This window comes from Cavia porcellus, unplaced genomic scaffold (assembly GCF_034190915.1).
Source record: "Cavia porcellus strain 051 isolate PalLab524CR breed Dunkin Hartley unplaced genomic scaffold, mCavPor4.1 scaffold_17, whole genome shotgun sequence".
Lineage (NCBI taxonomy): Eukaryota > Metazoa > Chordata > Mammalia > Rodentia > Caviidae > Cavia > Cavia porcellus.
Genome location: NW_026947500.1, coordinates 72,476,396 through 72,486,404, shown reverse-complemented (window position 1 = coordinate 72,486,404; position 10,009 = coordinate 72,476,396). Strand labels below are relative to the sequence as shown.

At 62.4% G+C, this 10,009-nt stretch overlaps 1 protein-coding gene across 2 annotated transcripts; it reads right to left on the bottom strand.

The window, feature by feature from the left end:
* Window positions 1-1,979: 1,979 nt before the first annotated feature.
* Plin5 (perilipin 5) lies at window positions 1,980-8,975 on the bottom strand. 2 transcript variants are annotated; one of them, XM_013142858.3, is made up of 9 exons: window positions 8,858-8,952; window positions 8,455-8,567; window positions 8,181-8,261; window positions 7,586-7,781; window positions 6,656-6,738; window positions 6,177-6,357; window positions 5,260-5,459; window positions 3,942-4,064; window positions 1,980-3,427 (listed from the first exon to the last, which is right to left on the bottom strand). In XM_013142858.3, exons 3-9 carry the CDS (start codon window positions 8,238-8,240, stop codon window positions 2,894-2,896), a joined length of 1,377 nt encoding a protein of 458 aa, XP_012998312.1. In that variant the 5' UTR covers window positions 8,241-8,261; window positions 8,455-8,567; window positions 8,858-8,952; the 3' UTR covers window positions 1,980-2,893. The 2 variants fall into 2 exon arrangements, with proteins under 2 accessions (XP_012998312.1, XP_003460807.1); XM_003460759.5 differs by lacking the exon at window positions 8,455-8,567 and having other exon boundaries at window positions 8,858-8,975.
* Window positions 8,976-10,009: the final 1,034 nt, after the last annotated feature.

The following is a 10,009-nucleotide window of genomic DNA, read 5'->3' as shown; positions in this document are numbered from 1 at the left end:
CCTGCCCGCCCACATGGGCCCGGGCCCAGCACCTTTCCCCTGCTCTCTGCGCTGGGCCCACGGACCTACCCTCCGAGGGCAGAGTGACTCAGGCTCACCAGACTCCCTGGGGGGCCTCTGCCTCCTCTATGGGATGGCGTACAGTTCACTTCCCTGTCCCAATGCAATGGTATGGTCAGATTGCATCTTTGTGCCTCAGTCTCCCTTTCCGCGCTCCTCACTGTGGCCCACAGGGAAGCCTCCCTGAACCTTCTGTTTCCTCTTACTCCTGCTCCAGCCACACGGGGCTCCTCGCCCCTCTTAGAATGCTCCAGGCCCCATCCTGCCCCAGGGCCTTTGCACAGCTACAGCCTCTCCCTGAACACCCTTCCCCTAGATACCTGCATGGCTCCTCCTGTCTCTCACCTGAGCCAAGCCCGTATTGCTCCCAGGCGTCTAGAACAGTGCCACCTGGCACACATTTGGCGCTTGGGCATTGTGTGGCTAAACAGGGCAACAAGCTGGTTGTGAGTTTGAAACATGAGATCATGCAAAGGTGCGACCTGCCTACCCCTGTGTCTCATTTAGGCACTCAACAAACACCAGTTTAGCATAGGCCAGGCAGAATCAGAGGGTCTAAGAGGAGCAGGGTGGGGGTGTTGGTCTCCAGAGAGAGAGCTGCAGAGAGACGGAGCCCGCAGAACCGGGGGGCACTAAGGAGTGAGATCCTGGCCCCCTGGCTCCTGAGGTCTCAGACAGAAAGGGGCAGAGCCAGGATCACGCACAGAGCCAGGCTTCTTGTGCCAAGTGGGCGATGGGGGGCACCGCGCCCATGCCAGCCCACCCCGGGGACCCGGATGCCAGCCGTGTGCCAGCTGGCAGGGCTGGGCGGCTCTGAGCTCCCTGCTGGGAGGGAAGGGGTCCGGCCCTGGCCTGATGCCCCGCTCTGGGCCGTTGCCTTGGAGACGTCACTGTGTTTGCCAAACAGTCGGAGAACAGGAGGGGGGGTGCCCCACCTTCGTCCTCTCGGCTGATGCCCCCCGAGGGTGGCGAGGGGAACCTTGGACGCATCCCTCCCTCTCCTGAGGGGGCCGCAGCCCAGCGTGGCGGGGGAAAGCCAGAACTGAAAGCTAACAAAACGCAGAGGAAGACCCGGCCCCTTCCCGGGCAGAGGTGGTGGACAGAGGGGACCTGGCGCGCCCACTTTGTCCCGGGGCCTCTGCCCTGCCCCCCCGTTCCAGCCAGACTGACCCCCACTGCCATATGCCTTTCTGACCCCATTCCCAGGCCTGGTCCTGTGGATCCTCAGGCTCGTGCAGGACCCCACCCCACGGGGGTGAAGTCCAGGAGGCCCAGGAAAGGGGTGCAGGCCGGACCCGACGGCCACAGCGGGGAGCTGAGTACCTGCACAGGAGGAGGCTGGGAGGCTGCTGTTCGGTCTGAGGGTACTAGGGAGCCATGGGGGCTCTGGAGCGGGTGCAGCCATCGAGGCGGGGAGACCTCGGGGCTCCCAGAGCCGTCCTCTGGACCACTTCCCAGGCGGGCGAGGGGCCACCCTGACCTCACCGCGCTGGACTCTGGTTTCCTCACATCCTGTCTAGTCATAGGGGCCTGTGAGGTGCTTAAGAACAAGGTCAGAGGACAGGAGGCCCTCAGGAGACCGGCCACGGCCCTTGCCCTGCCTCTGTTCCTCCCGTTCCCGGCCAGCTGCACAAATAGCGGCCAGACTAGTTGATACACGCCCGGGGAGGCGGGCAGAAGAGGGCCAGGAGATCTCAGTTCCTCCTCTTTCTGTCCTGTTCCCCGCCCTTTCCAAGAAATTCATTTATACTAAAGTGAGAACAGCTTCTCGCTAGGTAGATGCTCAAGCCAGGCCAGCTGGCCAGGAGCAGAAATGTACCTTGTTAGTCTCGAGTGCTGCCGTGTCCCTGGGGTCACCCCCTTGAACCTCCCCTCACCCCCCTTCTGAGACCCCGCTAGGAGGAAAGAGGCTACAAGTCTTAGAGAACAGTGCTTTTATTCTCAAGAGCGAGCACAGCAGGTGGGCCCAGTTGGCTGAGTGGACACACCAGGCATCTTTGGGGGACCCTCAGTTGGGGATATCCGTTTTGGGGTTGTGTGGGGACTCACTGTTCAAAGCTCCAAATAAGCCAGGCATGGTGGCACATGCCTGTAATCCCAGCACTCAAGAGGCTGAGACAGGAGGATCTCTGCAAGTTCAGGACCAGCCTGGGCAACATAGCAAGACTCTGTCTCCAAAATGAAACGTACACACATGCGCACACACCCACAGAAATAATAATAATAATAACAATATAAAGCCCCAAACAGAAGCCATGCTACAAAGGGTGAATTTCGGGGGATGTTCCCTACCCCTCCACAGTGCTGGGCATTGAACCCAGGCAAGGCCTTAGGACTGAGGTACATCCCTAGGTCCTCAGTCCTTTTTTATTTTTAATTTCTGGACAAGGTCTCCTTCTAGACCCTGAATTGTCCAGGCTGGGCTCAAACTCTTCTGTCTCTCTCTCTCTCTCTTTTGTCTTTTGGAGGCAGGGTCTCACTGTGTAGTCCAGGCTGGCCTTGAGCTCACTTTGCAGCCCACGCTGGGCTGGTCTTGAACTCAACGATCCTCCTGCCTCAGCCTCCCGAGTGCTGGGATGACAGGCGTGTGCCTAGCTTTCAGGTTGGGGATAGGACCACAGACAGGCTCTGAAGAGCCTTGCTCAGAGGTAAAAATGACTAGAGGAGCTCGAGGCCAGGCCCTGGCGATGCAGGGAAAGCGGGAGGCCCCATCGCGACCCTGATGGCGGAGGATCCCAAACTGGGCCCTAACCCAGCCGGTCCTAGAGGAGAGCAGGGCCTCGGCCGTGCGCGCTCACGCGTGGCCACCAGGGGGCGCACGGGGCCCGACCGCTCAGAAGTCCAGTTCCGGCATCAGAGTGTGCCTGACCTGGGCGCTGGGGGGCTCGGGCTCCCGGGAGCCGCCGTCCCCGGAGGACCCCGCTGCGTCGCCGTGCGCGGCCTCCCAGGCCCTCTGCTGGGCCGGCCAGTCCATGTGCGCCCAGCGCGGGTCGGGGGCCCCCACCACCTCGTCCACCAGGTCCTCCAGGTCGGGCGGGGGCTCGCACCGCTCCACCAGGACCGGCGCGAAGGGGCCCACGAGCCAGGGCAGCGGCACGGCCTGCAGCACCAGCTCCAGCAGCTCGTCCACGCTGGCGTGCGCGCGCGCCACGCTGCCCCGGCCCTCGGCCAGCGCTGCGGCGGGGACGTCCCCGAAGCGGTGCGCGTCCGCGAAGGCGGCCTGCAGGGCGTCCACGCTGCGCCGCACCTCGGCCACCTTCTCCTGCGCGCCGGGGGGCAGGCCGCGAACGGCCGCCTGCAGCGCCTCCACCGCGCTCTGCAGCTCCAAGGTCAGCCGGCGCGACAGCACCAGCGTCTCCAGCTCCGCCTGCCGGGCGGACACAAACAGGACTGGGTTTGGTATCTGCTTTGGTTTCGTTTCTGAGACAGGGTCTCGCTAAGTAGCCCACTGAACTCATGGCGATCCTCCTGCATCAGCCTCCTGAGTGTTGTGGTGACAGGTGTGCGCCACCACGCTCGGCCGGGCCCCCACGATCTTACGTTTTACCAGGCCTTACTGCCATCTCACCTGCCCTTTGACCACACCTGGCAACCCTCACCCACCTACCACGTCACCTGGCCGCCCTCTGACTTCGCCCCTGCTGCCCACCCTCAGCCGACCCCTTCCTGGACCGCCTTCAGCTCCCTTAGCCTCAGCGGCCTCTTCATTGGCTCCTGTGGCCCCGCCCACCTCCCTGGTATTGGCTCCTTCTGCCCCGCCCCTTCTCAGCCCCGCCCCAGCACTGCCGTCCCCCTGACCCCGCCCCCTCTCCCCGCACAGCTTCTCCCGGCCACGCCCCTTACTTAGGCTCCGCCTCCGGCTGGCTCCGCCCCGCCCTCACCTGGCTGTCCCGGCGGCGGCGGCCGTTCTCCAGGGGTCGCCGGTTCCAGTCCTCCCACAGCTCGTGCACCTTCCCGGGCTGGGATGTAGGGGTCGGGCTTAGCCCACTCTGTATGCGGTGGATCTGCAGGCGGGGACGGGGGTAGGTGGGAGTCAGGGCACGAGGGGAAAGCGGGGAGGGGGACCCAGAACGAAATCTGCCCTCAGCAGCATTCAGTAAGGGAGCTCCGCTGGGATCCGGCGGCCGCACCGCCAGTCCTTGCAGGCCTTCTCCACGCCGGCCCCGCGGTCCCCTCTCTCTGGACTCAGTATCCCTCAGCTCTGCAGGAAGCCTCCCCACCCCGCCCCAAGGGCAGGGCCGACCCCTGATCTCCAAAGGACAGACAAAGCAGCCACTGCCTTCAGCGTCCAGGCCACGGCCCACCCCCGGACCTCACCTGAGACAGAAGCATCCCTAGAATGCATTGCCACATCTAAAAATCATGCACTAATGCCAGGCGTGGTGGCGCACGCCTGTCATCCCAGCACTCGGGAGGCTGAGGCAGGAGGATCGCTGTGAGTTCAAGACCAGCCTGAGCTACAGAGTGAGCTCAAGGCCAGCCTGAGCTGCAGAGACCCTGTCTCAAACACGCGCATGCGCGAGCACACACACACACGGTTAAGCGCTGAACCCTGTGCTATGTGCTGTACACCGACCGCACAGGAAGCGGATGTTAGAAAATGCAAGACCTGTGCAAGCGCCTGTTGCTCACTGCGGGTAAAGCCCTCAATGCTGTGCCAAGCACGCACTGCGCTGCCTCCTGCCCGGGCGCTGCGCCCTGCCGCTGCCTGCCAGCTGTGTGGGCAGCCGGTGCCTTGATCCAGGCCTAGCGTGATGTAGGTGCTCAGTAAATGCCGAGCAGCTGTGCTGGGGACGGAGTTCAGCAGCAGAGCTCCGCGGGGCCCTGGGTTCAAGGCTCAGTAGTGACTTAAAAAATAAAGTCCAGATGGGGATCAGTGAAGTCAGTGAAGAAGCGGGAGAAGTAGAGGCAGCCGCGTGGCGGAGCAGGGGGAGGAGGGACGGAGAGGGAGAAGGGGAGGCGGGGAGGGGCGGGGGGCCGCGCAGGGCAGAGGCGGCTTGGTGCTCACGGGCGCCCTCTGGTGGCCCCCGCGGGGCGGTCAGGCTGCCGGGTGGGACAGAAGGGTCCCTGGCAGGTTGCTCCCGCCGGCAGGTGGGGCCCACAGCAGCAGCGGAGGCCAGAGCGGGAGCAGTCAGGGAGCAGCACAGGCCGTGGCTGCTCCCCGGGAGGACGGCGCCGCCCTCAGCGGAGAATCCTCACCAGCTCCAGCGTCTCCTGCAGCTGGGCCAATGCGTCCTGGGTTCGGTGTTTGTTCTGCCTCAGTTTCCCCAGAGAGTGCTCATAGGCCAGTTGGCGGATCCGTGTCGACAGGGAGCCCAAGCGCACGAAGTAGCCCTGCTGTCGTCTCTGATCCTCCACGGAGCCCACTTCTGGGCCCTCGGCCTCTGCTGCCAGTGCCGCTGAAAGTTGGCACAGGGGTCCCCTGGGGGTCAGTGTGGCGACCCCCCCACAATGGTCACCCACCCCCAGGATGAACCACCCCATGGGCTCCCGAAGGTGTAGTTTCCCTTTGCTCACACCAACCCTTCTCAGCTTCTCCAAGCCCTGGAACATAGGCTTTATGGTAATCCCATTTTACACATGAGAGAAACTAAGGCACCCCACAGCATGCACAAGGTAGATCGGGGTACATGCCCGGGCACATCAGCTCCAGACTACGCTCAAGCATTCTATTAAATGGACTCTGAAAGAATATATCAAAAAGAAAAAGGAAAAAATCTAGGTGTGGTGGCTCATGCCTGTAAATCCCAGCACCCAGGAGGCTGAGGCAGGAGGATCTCTATGAGTTCCATGTCAGCCTAGCTACATGGTGAGACCTTGTCTCAAGAAAACCAAACCAAAACACAAATCAAGCAGACAGGATGTAAAACGGGAGTCCTGAGATTTGGGGGACCAGCTGAAAAGACACTGTTTAGCCTGTGTCTTACTTTTCAGGACCAGCCATAAACTGGGATTTTTAGTACAAATATATAAAATAAACTGACACATTTGAAAGCATGCGCTGTTTCCTGCTACCGTGCTGTGCAGTCTGGGGCCAACGCAGACCTCTCTGATCTTCACCCCAGAGAGGGTCCCTGGACCGGAAGCATGGGGAAGAGGGAGGACCCGGGCCTCACCGAGCTCCTCCTCCGTCATGGGCAGGAAGTGGTCCACCAGCTCCTCAGACTTGCCCAGCACCACGTCCATGGCGTGGCTCACAGAGCGTTTCAGCTCCACACTCCAGCGCCGGCCCCGCCGGGCCAGGTCCACCACACCTGTGACCCCACTGGCCACCACGTCCTTGGCCGAGGTCACCACCTGGCAGGGGAAGACCTTGGTCTGGGCACCGTGAGTCTCTAGCTCTGGGCCCTGACCCTGACCCCTGCTCCCTGGGGCTGGGCCTCAGTCAATGTCTCCTTTATAGAATGGGGGATTAATGGTCCTGGCCCCGCATAGGGCGTGGAGAGGGCATCACTGGCTCTGCGTGTGGTGGTGCATTATTCTCCATGGCTGGACTCTTAGGTCCTACTACGGGACTCTTGGACTGACCCTCCCTCTCCACTCAAGGGTGACCCAACTGCTAAGGTCCCCACGCGTGGTGCAGTCACCCGGGTACCGTGTCCGAAGGCTGCTGGAGAAAGGGCAGCTTCTCTTCCAGCTTGTCCAGGCCCCTGCAGGCGAGATCGTTCACCGTGGCCACTAGAGAGCAGAGGAGACGGACACACGCAGATATATAGAGGGAGGGGGCACGGAGGGTGGCAGCCACACGCCGGGGAGCAGGCAGAAGAGCCGGCTCCACCCAGAGGCGGCTGGTGGCCCGCTGAGGCCCAGCTCTGTACCCCGGGGCTCTCGGGCAGCCACGGATCCCGGGCCCTGCGCCAGGACTCGGGGAGAAGGAGGTGGACAGAGGAGGCCAGGCCACAGCAGGACAGGGTGGGGCGGCTCCTGGCCAACTCCTGGTGGGCCTGGGGACCCTGAGTGGGCCAGCAGGCTCCTCAGTCATCTGCCCAGCCCCAAGGTGACTCCACAGCCCTGGTGGCCGCTCAAGGTTGTAGGAGCCCCTGCGAAGGAGCTGGGAGCCTGGTGATGTCTATCACTGTCACAGGGAGGCAAAGAGTCTTTCTATTCTCTGCAGAGAGGACCCTGCAGTTGGCAAGATGTGGCAGGTGGTGGCTCAGGGCAGGAGGACAAGTGTGGGGAGGGGTCAGGCTAACAGCCAGCCAACACACGCCTGGCATCTCAGCACTCTGGGAGGCTGAGGCAGGAGGATCCCCAGAAATTCAAGGTCAGCTTGGGGTACACAGTGCGACCCTGTCACAAAGGGAAAACAGGCTGGGGTGGAGCTCAGTGCAACGGCCCTGGGTTCTGTCCCCAGTGACACCAATAAACAGCAGGACGGGACGGAGGGCAGCGGGAAGGGGGCAAGCAGGCAGATGCCTGGCAAGTGGCACATCAGAGGCCAAGGGGATGGGGGACAGCTGAAGAGGGACGCCCAACTCAGGACAGCTGCCGGGAGCGTCATGCAGCTGCGTGGGGCAGGACTCACGCTGGGGCTGCAGGTGGTCCAGCAGCGGCTGGGCGTGGTCCAAGGCACACGTGGTCAGGCTGCACACGCAGCTCTCGGCCAGGCGACACGCGGAACCCAGCAGCGGGTGCCTGTCCTTGGTGGCGTTGTAAGCGTTGGAGACACGGGCACAGGTGGCCCGGACGAGGGGCAAGGCCACCACACGCTGCATGACATTCTGCGGGAAGGGGTGGCACCAGAGGGACCCCTGAAGTCACAGGGCTTAGCCGCACACTAGAGCCTTGCACGCCTGTCATCCCAGCACTCAGGAGGCTGAGGCAGGAGGATCTCCAGGAACACAAGGCCAGCCTGGGCTACAGAGTGAGGCCTTGTCTCAAAAGACCACAGAAGAAATGGACCACGGATGCAACATTACTATTACTGTGACCACTACGGGTGACAGAAGACACCAGGACAGAGCCGTGGGCAGGGATGTGGAGAGGGCAGAACAGGGCTGGGCATTCCCAGCCCCTTCTGGGGTCCATAATCCGGGTCCTGGGAATCTGGATCTCCTGGCAAGGCCGGGGCAGAGGACACCTGTCCTGAAGCCCTGTCCCCCGCCCTTCCTGGTGCCCACCTGTTGGTGGTGCTCCTCCAGGCTGGGTGTGGGGTCTTGAGTGGCCTCGTTGTCGGACATGGTGGCTGCCACACGGTCCCCCTGGGGGAGGGGCAGGTCAGAGTGAGGGGTCCCCCACCCCGGCAGCCCTCCTGGCTCCCGCCGGGTCTGGGCCCCTGTCTGGCTGGGCCCCTGTCAGTCCCGTCCCCGGGGCTTCCGGCAGGGCCCACGCTGCGCGCTGCTGTGTGGCTCTGGGCGCGCTCCTCTCCCTCTCTGGGCTGTTTCCTGTCCGTACCGTGGTTCAGGTCCCTGCTGCCTGTGCCAGGGCTGCACCTGCACAGCCTCCTCCTGCACCCCCACAGGGGTGGAGGCGACAGCTGCAGGATCCGGATCAGCCTCACAGGTCACCTGCCAGATGGGGAAACTGAGGCACCCACGCCGCCTCCGGGAGGGAGCTTGACATCGGGGCTCATATTCGCCGCCCGCTGCTCTGCCCTCTCCCTGCCCCCCCCCGTGCCCTTGGCGCGCGGGCACCTTCCCAACTGGGTCCTGGACCCTCGCCAACTGGGCCAAGGGTCTCGGCCACCTGTTCCTGTCCGTCGAGCCCCTCCCACGCCGCGGGCCCCACGCCCAACACGCCCATACCGGGGTCCCCGAGCCTGGGGGAGGCCCCTGGACACCGTCCGTGCCGCACTCACCTGGGCTCGCGCGGCTTCTGGCCCCCACCAGGGCCAGCGAGGACCCTCAGCTCCCGCCGTCTCCGCCCACTGCCCGCTCCGCCGCCTTATAGCTGCCTGGGGGCGGAGTTTCTGGGAATTGACCAATGGGGTTAGGTCGCCCGGGGGGCGTGTCCCAGGGGCGGGGCCATAGGCTTCTTTCTTCTCTTTAGGCTCTGGCAGCACACTGCGGTTGCCATAGCAATCCAGGGACGCAGGATGCCCATGGATGGAGCTGCTTTTGGTCAGGTACTGTCACCTGCTGTTTCCATGGAGATGCGGGAGGGTGATCGCAGCCCCCGCTGCCTGGCTGAATGACCTTGGGCAAGTCTCCAAAGATTGTTTCTTTTTGTCTTTTTGAGACAGGGTCTCCCTATGCAGTTCAGGCTGGCCTACGGCTCACTTTGTAGCCCAGGCTGGTCTCTAATTCCCAGGAGTCCTCCTGCCTCAGCCTCCCGAGTGCTGGGATGACCTGTGTCAGTCACCACACCCGATTTTATCTTCTTTCTAAAAATTTATTACTTAATCCACTTCAGCCAGGCCAGTCCACTCTAGGTTCCTACCTGTACCACCATTTTTTTTTTTTTGGTACCAGGGATCGAACTCACAACTTCGCGCTTGCCAGAGGGGTGTGTACCACTGAGCTAAATCCCTGTCCCCTATCCCCACCTTTCTGTGGTACTGGAGATTGAACCCAGAGCCTTCGCATTGAGCTACACCCCCAACCCTTTCTTTCCTTTTTTTTTGAGACACGGGTCTTTTTTTTTTGAGATACAGTCTTGATAAATGGCTAAATTGTCCAGGCTGGGCTTGAATTGGCATTCTTCCTGTCTCAGCCCCCCAGAGTCCTGAGATGTAAGTGTGTGCCACTGTGCCTGGTCCTTGGACCTCCATTATTCAGACGACCAAACTGAGGCCCAAAAGCTTAAACCGTTTGCCCCGAGTCCATGCAGAGGAAAGGGTCTGATTGCAAAGCACTGCTCAGGTCCAGGCCCCTCCCTTCCAGCCACACATGACTTAACTCTCCAGGCAACCCCAAGATTCCCTCCAGCACCACGTGCCCGACTCTGCATTAGCAGGGGCGCCCCCAGGATTCCAGATCCAGGAACAGCCTCTCCTGGTCCCCGCGATGAG